At 53.9% G+C, this 14056-nt stretch overlaps 1 protein-coding gene across 2 annotated transcripts in view; it reads right to left on the bottom strand.

The window, feature by feature from the left end:
• Positions 1-14056, bottom strand: part of CSNK2A2 (casein kinase 2 alpha 2) — a 30217-nt gene that overhangs the window by 1624 nt on the left and 14537 nt on the right. For both annotated transcript variants that reach the window (XM_073564387.1, XM_073564388.1), the window contains exons 6-10: positions 9777-9860; positions 9493-9603; positions 9323-9424; positions 4083-4183; positions 3251-3399 (exon numbers count right to left, since the gene is read on the bottom strand). In XM_073564387.1, coding sequence (XP_073420488.1) covers positions 3251-3399; positions 4083-4183; positions 9323-9424; positions 9493-9603; positions 9777-9860 — 547 coding nt within the window. The remainder of the gene's footprint in view (positions 1-3250; positions 3400-4082; positions 4184-9322; positions 9425-9492; positions 9604-9776; positions 9861-14056) is intronic.

Below are 14056 nucleotides of genomic sequence, written 5' to 3'. Positions count from 1 at the left end.
AACAGGGAGGTGCCAAGACAAGCAGCATGACAGGAACAGGGTGGGGCCACGATGGACAACCTGACAGGAACAAGGTGCGGCCAAGAGGGACAACCTGACAGGAACAGGGTGGGGACAAAACAAGCAGCATGACAGGAACAGGGCGGCTCCAAAACAAGCAGCTTGACAGGAACAAAGTGGTGCCAAGACAGGCACCATGACAGGAACAGGGTGGGGATAGAAAAGCAGCAACACAGGAACAAGGAAGGGGCCAAGACAAGCAGCCTGACAGGAACAGGGAGGTGCCAAGACAAGCAGCATGACAGGAACAGGGTGGGGCCAAGACGGACAACCTGACAGAAACAGCGTGGGGCCAAGACAAGCAGCAAGACAGGAACAAGGATGGGGCCAAGACAAGCAGCATGACAGGAACAGGGAGGTGCCAAGACAAGCAGCATGACAGGAACAGGGTGGGGGAAAGACAGGCAACCTGACAGGAACAGGGTTGGTCCAAGAGGGGCAGCCTGGCAGGAACAGGGCAAGGCCTGGACGGTCCATCTGAGAGGAACAAGGAGGGGCCAAGATGGATAACCTGACAGGAACAGGGCGGCGCCAAGACAAGCAGCATGACAGGAACAGGGAGGTGCCAAGACAAGCAGCCTGACAGGAACACAGCGGCTCCAAGACAAGCAGCATGACAGCAACAAGGCGGCTCCAAGACAAGCAGCATGACAGGAACAGGGTGGGGCCAAGACTGACAACCTGACAGAAACAGGGTGGGGCCAAGACAAGCAGCAAGACAGGAACAAGGATGGGGCCAAGACAAGCAGCATGACAGGAACAGGGAGGTGCCAAGACAAGCAGCATGACAGGAACAGGGTGGGGCCAAGACAAGCAGCACGACAGGAACAGGGAGGTGCCAAGACAATCAGCATGACAGGAACAGGGTGGGGCCAAGACGGACAACCTGACAGAAACAGGGTGGGGCCAAGACAGACAACCTGACAGAAACAGGGTGGGGCCAAGACAAGCAGCAAGACAGGAACAAGGATGGGGCCAAGACAAGCAGCATGACAGGAACAGGGAGGTGCCAAGACAAGCAGCATGACAGGAACAGGGTGGGGCCAAGACTAGCAGCACGACAGGATCAGGGAGGTGCCAAGACAATCAGCATGACAGGAACAGGATGGGGCCAAGACGGACAACCTGACAGGAACAGGGAAGTGCCAAGACAAGCAGCATGACAGGAAAGGGCGGCTCCAAAACAAGCAGCCTGACAGGAACAGGGCGGTGCCAAGACAGGCAGCCTGACAGGAACAGGGTGGGGCCAAAACAAGCAGCAACACAGGAACAAGGGGCCAAGGCAAGCAGCAACACAGGAACAAGGAAGGGGACAAGACATGCAGCCTGACAGGAACAGGGAGGTGCCAAGACAAGCAGCATGATAGGAACAGGGTGGGGCCAAGACGGACCTGACAGGAACAGGGTAGGGGCCAAGACGGACAGCAAGACAGGAACAGGGAGGTGCCAAGACAAGCAGCATGACAGGAACAGGGTGGGGCCAAGACGGACAACCTGACAGCAACAGGGTGGGGCCAAGACAAGCAGCAAGACAGTAACAAGGATGGGGCCAAGACAAGCAGCATGACAGGAACAGGGAGGTGCCAAGACAAGCAGCATGACAGGAACAGGGTGGAGCCAAGACAAGCAGCAAGACAGGAACAGGGAGGTGCCAAGACAAGCAGCAACACAGGAACAAGGGGCCAAGACAAGCAGCAACACAGTAACAAGGAAGGGGCCAAGACATGCAGCCTGACAGGAACAGGGAGGTGCCAAGACAAGCAGCATGACAGGAACAGGGTGGGGCCAAGACGGACAACCTGACAGGAACAGGGTGGGGGCCAAGACGGACAGCAAGACAGGAACAGTTATGTGCCAAGACAAGCAGCATGACAGGAACAGGGTGGGGCCAAGACGGACAACCTGACAGGAACAGGGTGGGGGCCAAGACGGACAGCAAGACAGGAACAGGGAGGTGCCAAGACAAGCAGCATGACAGGAACAGGGTGGGACCAAGACGGACAACCTGACAGCAACAGGGTGGGGCCAAGACAAGCAGCAAGACAGTAACAAGGATGGGGCCAAGACAAGCAGCATGACAGGAACAGGGAGGTACCAAGACAAGCAGCATGACAGGAACAGGGTAGAGCCAAGACAAGCAGCAAGACAGGAACAGGGAGGTGCCAAGACAAGCAGCAACACAGGAACAAGGGGTCAAGACAAGCAGCAACACAGTAACAAGGAAGGGGCCAAGACATGCAGCCTGACAGGAACAGGGAAGTGCCAAGACAAGCAGCATGACAGGAACAGGGTGGGGCCAAGACGGACAACCTGACAGGAACAGGGTGGGGGCCCAAGACGGACAACCTGACAGGAACAGGGTGGGGGCCAAGACAAGCAGCAAGACAGTAACAAGGATGGGGCCAAGACAAGCAGCATGACAGGAACAGGGAGGTGCCAAGACAAGCAGCATGACAGGAACAGGGTGGAGCCAAGACAAGCAGCAAGACAGGAACAGGGTGGGGCCAAGACAGACAACGTGACAGGAACAGGGCGGGGCCAAGACGCACAACCTGACAGGAACAGGGCGGGGCCAAGACGCACAACCTGACAGGAACAGGGCGGTGCCAAGACAGGCAGCATGACAGGAACAGGGTGGGGTCAAGACAAGCAGCAAGACAGGAACAAGGAAGGGGCCAAGACAAGCAGTCTGACAGGAAGAGGATGGGGCCAAGACAGGCAGCCTGACAGGAAGAGGACGGGGGCAAGACAGGCTTGCTGACAGGAAGAGGACGGGGGCAAGACAGGCTGCCTGAAAGGAAGAGGACGGGGGCAAGACAGGCAGCCTGAAAGGAAGAGGACGGGGGCAAGACAGGCAGCCTGAAAGGAAGAGGACGGGGGCAAGACAGGCAGCCTGAAAGGAAGAGGACGGGGGCAAGACAGGCAGCCTGAAAGGAATAGGACGGGGCAAGACAGACAGCCTGACAGGAAAAGGACGGGGACAAGACAGGAAGCCTGTCAGGAAGAGGACTGAGCCAAGATGGGCCACCGGACAGATAGAGGACAGGGCCAAAACAGGCAGCCTGAAAGGAAGAGGACTGATCCAAGACGGGCTGCCTGACAGGAAAATGGTGGGACCCCAACAATAAAGGAGGGTGATGGAGGAGTGGCGGTGTCAGTAGCATAGTGGACACTTGTAATCATGACTCACAGAAGTATGGGTGCTCCATGGCCTCTCGGGCAGTCAGTCTCTGTTGATGGTCATAACGAAGTAACTTGTCCAGCATGTCCAGGGCCTCCGCACTCACCAGGTGCCGGTTCTCACTGTGCAGGAAATTCTCCCAGCGCTTCCGGGAATGTCTGAGGCGAAAGAAGATGAATGTCTGAGAAAAGGACTGAGAGGATTCATGGACCCAGCCGCCAGAGCGCTGTGAGTGCCGGGGACCCAGCCGCCAGAGCGCTGTGAGTGCCGGGGACCCAGCCGCCAGAGCGCTGTGAGTGCCGGGGACCCAGCCGCCAGAGCGCTGTGAGTGCCGGGGACCCAGCCGCCAGAGCGCTGTGAGTGCCGGGGACCCAGCCGCCAGAGCGCTGTGAGTGCCGGGGACCCAGCCGCCAGAGCGCTGTGAGTGCCGGGGACCCAGCCGCCAGAGCGCTGTGAGTGCCGGGGACCCAGCCGCCAGAGCGCTGTGAGTGCCGGGGACCCAGCCGCCAGAGCGCTGTGAGTGCCGGGGACCCAGCCGCCAGAGCGCTGTGAGTGCCGGGGACCCAGCCGCCAGAGCGCTGTGAGTGCCGGGGACCCAGCCGCCAGAGCGCTGTGAGTGCCGGGGACCCAGCCTCCAGAGCGCTGTGAGTGCCGGGGACCCAGCCGCCAGAGCGCTGTGAGTGCCGGGGACCCAGCCGCCAGAGCGCTGTGAGTGCCGGGGACCCAGCCGCCAGAGCGCTGTGAGTGCCGGGGACCCAGCCGCCAGAGCGCTGTGAGTGCCGGGGACCCAGCCGCCAAAGGGCATATATCAGAGACACAAGGTGCGGCGCTCCGTACTCACTGTCCCAGGATGTCGTTGAAGTGCGGGTCCAGCTCGATGTGATACTTCTTCAGGTAGCTGTACAGTTCGTCAGTGCCCAACACCTTGGCAATGCGCACCAGCTGCAGAAAGAGATGAAAGGATCAGGAGCAGCGGCTGCGTCCCCCGATGGGAGGGACACACGATTACACCCCGGCTGTCGTCTGCGCACAATGAGGCGGAACAGCTTTGCCCCCTTTCTGTCTCTGCAATTTTCCATCTTTACTCTCCGGAGCCATAACTGCTATTTTCCTGCAGTCAGAAGAGAGGGGGATCCTGCAGATATCCCCCGGCGGTTACGGAGTTGTTACAGACCAGCACTCCGCTGCCCCCTATAGTCAGGACAATAACATGTCTGACGAGTGATGGACGAGACCACGGCTGCTTCCACTACTAGGCCGGATATAGGGGAATTCACAAAGAGTGTATGGTACATACACCTCCGATGCCAACGCAGGGAATATATATATATGGTGGCCCGATTCTATCGCATCGGGTATTCTATAGTCTCTGTTAAAATAAAAAATTGTGATATACTCACCTCCCGACGGCCCCCGGACTTTCTCTCCTCTCACCACGCTCCCGGCATCTTCTGGTCCCAGTAATGCTTAGCGCGAAACACCGCTGACGACGTCGCGCTCTCGCAAGAGTGATGTCATCTCCGGCCCGTCTCGCTAAGCATTACTGGGACAGGAAGATGCCGGGAGCGTGGTGAGAGAGACAGAGTCCGGGGGTCGTCGGAAGGTGAGTATATCACAATTTTTTATTTTAACAGAGACTCTAGAATACCCGATGCGATAGAATCGGGCCACCATCTAGTGTATTATACTCCTGTTACACCCGGAGCTGCTGTCACTGTTCTGCTGTTACCTAATGTACTCCAGATACATCCAGAGCTGCTGTCACTGTTCTGCTGTTACCTAATGTACTCCAGATACACCCAGAGCTGCAGTCACTGTTCTGCTGTTACCTAATGTACTCCAGATACACCCAGAGCTGCAGTCACTGTTCTGCTGTTACCTAATGTACTCCAGATACACCCAGAGCTGCAGTCACTGTTCTGCTGTTACCTAATGTACTCCAGATACACCCAGAGCTGCAGTCACTGTTCTGCTGGTACCTAATGTACTCCAGATACATCCAGAGCTGCAGTCACTGTTCTGCTGGTACCTAATGTACTCCAGAATATGTACAGTAATGAGCGACGCAGCAGTGATGCCTTTAACGGCTGTAATGTGCCTGTACAATAAGCGATGCGGCCGTGTTGCCACAACGACTAAGCAACTGTCGCTGATTGGTCGCGGCCTAACTGCGAGGTGGGATTTCCATTACAGACAGACAGAATTAGACAATTATATAATAGATATATATATACACACACATACATACACAGCTCTGGCAAACATTAAGAGCCCACTGCGGTGTTTTAGGCTGTGTGCCCACGATGCGATTTTTAAGCGTTTTTGCTGCGATTTTCGGGGCAAAAACGTTTAAACTTGTACATTACGCCCCCCATGCATTCCTATGGCATTCCGCACATGCTGCGCTAATGCTGCGCTTTTCTCCGCGGCGGAATCGCATCACGGAAAAAATCGCAGCATGCTCATTCTTCTGTGCGGAATCACAAAGAATTGCCACGACTCCGCACCCATAGGAATGCATGAGAACCGCTTCCCGCATGTGGCTATGCCCACCGTGTGCGAAGTTAAGCGTCTCATGTGCGGTTGGTACCCACAGTGTGGAGGAGAGGAGACTGTCCTCCAGGCCCTGGGCACCATACCCCTGTAACAAAAAGAATAAAAAAATCGGGGTATATTTACCTTCCGGCGTCCCGCGCTGCATTCCCGGCCTCAGCGTTCCCAGTAATGCCTTGCGGCAAGGTCCTGTGATGACGTAGTCTCGCGAGATCGCTATAGTAACGCGAGACTCCGTCATCACAGGTCTCGCAAGGCATCGCTGGGAACGGGAGCGTCACTGAGGCTGCGCGGGACGTCGGAAGGTAAATATACCAGGGCTGTGGAGTCGGTAAGCCAAACCTGCGACTCCGACTCCTCAATTTCCCTTACACCGACTCCGACTCCAACTCCGACTCCACGACTCCGACACATATTGCTTATATTTAAGTGAAAAATTTATTGTAGTACAATGTGAACCTCAGACATTTAATCATTTTTATGATCCAATAATCAAGATATTTAGATAGAACAGAATATATATTGGTGTACTACCCGGTTTTCATTCTTTTTGGTACAGATACGATATGGATAGACAGATATGGATAAATGGATATATAGATAGAGCAGATTTCTAATCAGCTTTTGCTATTGAAAACATTATCTATGAGCTCAAAAACCTTTCAGGTGATGCAGTTTTTTAAAAAGATGATCAACTTTTGCAGCTGAAAAACGTATCCTCAAAAAACACAGGAAAAACGCTGTGTGTGAATGTAGCCTTAGATCAGGAATATAACAGCCATTTATAGGACATTTCATAACTTTCCCAAACTCCTATGAAAAAATATTCAGCAAATCCTGCATTGAATTACTGTACCCAATTTATTATATATTTTAGGAGTCGGAGTCGGTCCATTTTATACCGACTCCAACTCCGACTCCACCAAAATGAGCACCGACTCCACGACTCCGACTCCACAGCCCTGAAATATACCCCGATTTTTTATTTGTTTTATCATTTTTAACATTCTATCTTTTACTCCTGATGCCGCATAGGCGGCCTCAATAGTGAAAACCTGGTCACACTTGTCAAACACTATGACGAGTGTGACCAACCTGTCAATCACTTTCCAAGCGATGCTTCAAATCGCTTGGAAAGTGCTTGAATATCGCACGCGAAAATCGCGGTAAAATCGCGATCATAATCACGGTAAAAAACCGCGCGATTTCTGGGAAGGAGTCCGGTTTTGAGTGTCCGGATTAAAACGCAACGTGGGCACATAGCCTTATAGAGATCCGCTTCTCTCCATGTCTGACAGCCATTCCATTCCAGTGTCAGCTGAATTCCAACCAGAGTTCACCTCATTCTACTTAATGCGCTTCTGATTAGTGATCACCTGAACCAAATCTTATGTAACAAAGGAAAGTATAAAAATCCCTGCTGTGGTGTCCACAATCCTCCTGCAATAGGACAAGCTGGACGGCAAAACAAGTGCTAGTGATATCCCAAAAGTAACAGGAATGAAAAAATAACTTTTCACCATGCCTAAGGAGGTGGCAAGAAGAGTCTTGAGTGAGGAAAAGAAGGGCTCAGTTCTGGCTTTACTAGCAGAGGGATACAGTGAGCGTCATGTTGTCCCCATCCTTACAATTTCTAAGACGGCAGTCCATTACAACAAGGTCAAGCAGCAGAAATTGGGGACAACAAAGCTACAGACCGGCAGAGGGTGAAAGTGACTCTCCACTGACCGGGATGACTGTCATCTTACTCGAATATCACTCAGCAACCGCAGGAAGACATCAAGTGACCTACAAAAGGAATGGCAAATGGCAGCTGGGGTGAAGTGCACGGCAAGAACAGTCCGTAACAAGCTCCTAGAGGCCGGGCTCAAGTCATGTAAAGGTAGAAAAAAGCCTTTCATCAATGATAAGCAAAGGAAAGCCAGGCTGAAGTTTACCAAAGACCATAAGGCTTGGACCATAGAGGACTGGAGTGAGGTAATCTTCTCTGATGAGTCTAATTTTCAGCTTTGCCCAACACCTGGTCGTCTAAAGGCTAGACAGAGACCTGGAGAGGTGTACAAGCCACAGTGTCTGGCACCCACTGTGAAATTTGGTGGAGGATCGGTGATGATCTGGGGATGAGTCAGCAAGGCTGGAATTGGGCAGGTTAATCTTTGTGAAGGACGTATGAATCAAGCCGCATACAAGGTTATCCTGGAAAAACAGCTGATTCCATCTGCTCAGGCAATGTTCCCCAACTCTGAGGACAATGCGCCATGCCACACAGCTAGGGCACTCAATGTGTGGATGAAGGACCATCACATCCAATCCCTGTCATGGCCGCCCGATCTCCAGAGCTGAACCCCACTGAGAACCTCTGGAATGTAATCAGGAGGAAGATGGAGAGTCACAAGCCATCAGACAAAGAAGAACTGCTGACATGTGTGTACCAGGAGCAGCATAAGGTCACCCAAAAGCCGTGTGAGAGACTGGTGGAAAGCAGCCAAGACGCAGGAAAGCCGGGGTTAACAATCATGGGGATTCCACAGAATACTGATCTCTGAACTCTTCCAGAGGTAAAACATTAGTATTGTTGTTTCTAAATGATTATGAACTTGTTTCTTAGCATTGAGGTCTACAAGCACTCCGCATTTTTTTGTTCTTTTGACCATTTCTCACGTTCTGAAAATAAATACAAAATTTATTGCTTGGAGATTCGGAGACATGATGTCCGGAGTTTATAGAATAAAAGAGCAATTTACATTTTACTCAAAAACATAAAGAGAAAAATCAGAGAAACTGAACATTGTGCAGCGGGCTCATTTTTGCCAGAGCTGTGTGTATATATTATATACATACACACACCAGGTACGGTCACTGTCAGCTCTACAACAACAGAAAAGGACTAGCTGCCCCCACCAATTGTTTACACAGGCCGATTGGACCCCCGTTATAGATAGCATATGGCTTCAGGGGTGCGGTTTACAGAACAAGAGGAACAGAACTATTAGATTTTATATATTTAATCCAAAAAGATAGACAGTGTGTATAAAACATATCCAAGGTGCGGCTATGGTCCCAGAACATTATGGGATCCCCAGTTTTCTGGATATCGGGAGATATTAATGTCATGGCTTCGATATGGTCATCCACGTGTATTAATGTAGTTCTGATGCAGTGACCGCCCAGTTATGTGTGTTACGTTCACCACTTTATGATGTCTCCCATAACTGCAGGATCGCCGCCGTTCACAAAAACACGCCATATTCATAACTAGAATCTGGGTCCATGAAGCCTGCTCCAATTCCCCTGAAGACCAGACAAGTTTGTCGCCCGGCGGCCTCTTGTACGCCCCGAGCCCTGACGCCATGTCTGCTCTTTAGAGCTGTTCACAGCAGGCCATAAAGCAGATAAAACATTGACTTCTGTATTTTGTCACATTAATGAATCTTTCTTATTTTCATAATCCTCAATACAAGTAATATGAAAGTACTGTAGGTGGCAGCCCCCCGGGGATCTGAGCGTGACCCCCAGCTCCACACTCACCTGGTCATAATTGTCCTGACCATGGAAAAACGGCTCCTTGCGGAAGATCATGCTGGCCAGCATGCACCCGAGGCTCCACATGTCCAGGCTGTAGTCATACATCTGCAGAGCACAGCATGTGTCAGCACGGTACGAGTCACCGACGCGCGCCCCACGCTGACGCTCCTCACCTGATAATCCACCAGCAGTTCCGGACCCTTGAAGTATCGCGAGGCGACGCGCACGTTGTACTCCTGCGCGGGGTGATAGAACTCCGCCAGTCCCCAGTCTATGAGACGGAGCTGCAAGACAGAAAGGGTTAATATCTCACATGACTGCGCCCCATCAAGTGATGCTCTGCCCCTCGCCGGTGTCTGCAGGTGACGCTGGTATACGTTGCATCCTGACCGCGGACCTGCCGCAGTTACGACCATCAGCGGTGGAGGAGCTCGGCCGCCGTCACACCCTGCCCTACCTTCTTCTGCTGGTGATCGATCATGACGTTGTGCGGCTTCACATCTCGGTGCATCACCCCCTGACTGTGGCAGTAATCGAGGGCCTGCAAGAGCAAGGAGCGCCTGTGACTACATACACAAGATGCCGGGGGTCCGCAGCTGGGGGCCAGGACACATTCACTCAGAAGACAAGACACTACAGACAGGCCTGACCATATAGACCCCCGGTGTAGAGACTAGCCCGACCATAGAGACCCCCTGTGTACAGACAGGCCTGACCATAGGGAACCCCCAGTGTACAGCCAGGACCGACCATAGAGAACCCCCATGTTTACAGACAGGCCTGACCTTAGGGAACCCCCGGTGTACAGACAGGACCAACCATAGAGACCCCCCAGTGTACAGACAGGACCGACCATAGAGAACCCCCATGTGTACAGACAGGCCTGACCATAGAGAACTCCCGGTGTACAGACAGGACCGACCATAGAGAACCCCCGGTGTACAGACAGGACTGACCATAGAGAACCCCGTGTACAGACAGGACCAACCATACAGAACCCCGTTGTACAGACAGGACCAACCATAGAGAACCCCCGATGTACAGACAGGACCAACCATAGAGACCCCCGAGGGTACAAACAGGCCTGACCATAGAGACCCCCTGGTGTAGAGACAAGCCCGACCATAGAGACCCCCTGTGTACAGACAGGTCTGACCATAGGGAACCCCCCGGTGTACAGACAGGACCGACCATAGAGACCCCCCAGTGTACAGACAGGACCGACCATAGAGAACCCCTGTGTACAGACAGGCCTGACCATAGGGAACCCCCGGTGTACAGACAGGACCGACCATAGAGACCCCCCAGTGTACAGACAGGACCGACCATAGAGAACCCCCTGTATACAGACAGGAGCGACCATAGAGACCCCCCAGTGTACAGATAGGACCGACCACAGAGACCCCCCAGTGTACAGACAGGCCTGACCATAGAGACCCCCCAGTGTACAGACAGGACCGACCATAGAGACCCCCATGTGTACAGACAGGCCTGACCATAGAGAACCCCCAGTGTACAGACAGGACCGACCATAGAGACCCCCATGTGTACAGACAGGACCGACCATAGAGACCCCCATGTGTACAGACAGGACCGACCATAGAGACCCCCATGTGTACAGACAGGACCGACCATAGAGACCCCCATGTGTACAGACAGGACCGACCATAGAGACCCCCAGTGTACAGACAGGACCGACCATAGAGAGGACCCCCGTGTACAGACAGGACCGACCATAGAGACCCCCGAGTGTACAAACAGGACCGACCATAGAGACCCCCATGTGTACAGACAGGACCGACCATAGAGAGGACCCCCGTGTACAGACAGGACCGACCATAGAGACCCCCCAGTGTACAGACAGGACCGACCATAGAGAACCCCTGTGTACAGACAGGACCGACCATAGAGAGGACCCCCGGTGTACAGACAGGACCGACCATAGAGACCCCCCAGTGTACAGACAGGACCGACCATAGAGAACCCCCTGTATACAGACAGGAGCGACCATAGAGACCCCCCAGTGTACAGATAGGACCGACCACAGAGACCCCCCAGTGTACAGACAGGCCTGACCATAGAGACCCCCCAGTGTACAGACAGGACCGACCATAGAGACCCCCATGTGTACAGACAGGCCTGACCATAGAGAACCCCCAGTGTACAGACAGGACCGACCATAGAGACCCCCATGTGTACAGACAGGACCGACCATAGAGACCCCCATGTGTACAGACAGGACCGACCATAGAGACCCCCATGTGTACAGACAGGACCGACCATAGAGACCCCCATGTGTACAGACAGGACCGACCATAGAGACCCCCAGTGTACAGACAGGACCGACCATAGAGAGGACCCCCGTGTACAGACAGGACCGACCATAGAGACCCCCGAGTGTACAAACAGGACCGACCATAGAGACCCCCATGTGTACAGACAGGCCTGACCATAGAGAACCCCCAGTGTACAGACAGGACCGACCATAGAGACCCCCATGTGTACAGACAGGCCTGACCATAGAGAACCTCGTGTACAGACAGGACCGACCATAAAGACCCCCATGTGTACAGACAGGACCGAACATAGAGACCCCCATGTGTACAGACAGGCCTGACCATAGAGAACCCCCAGTGTACAGACAGGACCGACCATAGAGACCCCCATGTGTACAGACAGGCCTGACCATAGAGAACCTCGTGTACAGACAGGACCGACCATAAAGACCCCCATGTGTACAGACAGGACCGAACATAGAGACCCCCATGTGTACAGACAGGACCGACCATACAGAACCCCCGTTGTACAGACAGGACCGACCATAGAGAACCCCCGGTGTACAGACAGGACCGACCATACAGAGCCCCCGGTGTACAGACAGGACCGACCATAGAGAACCCCCGGTTTACAGACAGGACAGACCATACAGAACCCCCGGTGTACAGACAGGACCAACCATACAGAACCCCCGGTGTACAGACAGGACCGACCATAGAGAACCCCCGGTGTAGAGACAGGACCGACCATAGAGAGACCCCCGGTGTACAGACAGGACCGACCATACAGAACCCCCGGTGTACAGACAGGACCGACCATACAGAACCCCCGGTGTACAGACAGGACCGACCATAGAGAACCCCCGGTGTAGAGACAGGACCGACCATAGAGAGACCCCCGGTGTACAGACAGGACCGACCATACAGAACCCCCGGTGTACAGACAGGACCGACCATACAGAACCCCCGGTGTACAGACAGGACCGACCATAGAGAACCCCCGGTGTACAGACAGGACTGACCATAGAGAACCCCGTGTACAGACAGGACCGACCATACAGAACCCCCGGTGTACAGACAGGCCTGACCATAGAGAACTCCCGGTGTACAGACAGGACCGACCATAGAGAACCCCCGGTGTACAGACAGGACTGACCATAGAGAACCCCGTGTACAGACAGGACCAACCATACAGAACCCCGTTGTACAGACAGGACCAACCATAGAGAACCCCCGATGTACAGACAGGACCAACCATAGAGACCCCCGAGTGTACAAACAGGCCTGACCATAGAGACCCCCTGGTGTAGAGACAAGCCCGACCATAGAGACCCCCTGTGTACAGACAGGTCTGACCATAGGGAACCCCCGGTGTACAGACAGGACCGACCATAGAGACCCCCCAGTGTACAGACAGGACCGACCATAGAGAACCCCTGTGTACAGACAGGCCTGACCATAGGGAACCCCCGGTGTACAGACAGGACCGACCATAGAGACCCCCCAGTGTACAGACAGGACCGACCATAGAGAACCCCCTGTATACAGACAGGAGCGACCATAGAGACCCCCCAGTGTACAGATAGGACCGACCACAGAGACCCCCCAGTGTTCAGACAGGCCTGACCATAGAGACCCCCCAGTGTACAGACAGGACCGACCATAGAGACCCCCATGTGTACAGACAGGCCTGACCATAGAGAACCCCCAGTGTACAGACAGGACCGACCATAGAGACCCCCATGTGTACAGACAGGACCGACCATAGAGAACCCCCGGTGTAGAGACAGGACCGACCATAGAGAGACCCCCGGTGTACAGACAGGACCGACCATACAGAACCCCCGGTGTACAGACAGGACCGACCATACAGAACCCCCGGTGTACAGACAGGACCGACCATAGAGAACCCCCGGTGTACAGACAGGACCGACCATAGAGAGACCCCCGGTGTACAGACAGGACCGACCATACAGAACCCCCGGTGTACAGACAGGACCGACCATACAGAACCCCCGGTGTACAGACAGGACCGACCATAGAGAACCCCCGGTGTACAGACAGGACTGACCATAGAGAACCCCGTGTACAGACAGGACCGACCATACAGAACCCCCGGTGTACAGACAGGCCTGACCATAGAGAACTCCCGGTGTACAGACAGGACCGACCATAGAGAACCCCCGGTGTACAGACAGGACTGACCATAGAGAACCCCGTGTACAGACAGGACCAACCATACAGAACCCCGTTGTACAGACAGGACCAACCATAGAGAACCCCCGATGTACAGACAGGACCAACCATAGAGACCCCCGAGTGTACAAACAGGCCTGACCATAGAGACCCCCTGGTGTAGAGACAAGCCCGACCATAGAGACCCCCTGTGTACAGACAGGTCTGACCATAGGGAACCCCCGGTGTACAGACAGGACCGACCATAGAGACCCCCCAGTGTACA

The sequence above is a fragment of the Dendrobates tinctorius genome, unplaced genomic scaffold (assembly GCF_039654945.1).
Source record: "Dendrobates tinctorius isolate UK_male_01 unplaced genomic scaffold, ASM3965494v1 ptg000450l, whole genome shotgun sequence".
Lineage (NCBI taxonomy): Eukaryota > Metazoa > Chordata > Amphibia > Anura > Dendrobatidae > Dendrobates > Dendrobates tinctorius.
This window is presented reverse-complemented; position numbering and strand designations above follow the sequence as displayed.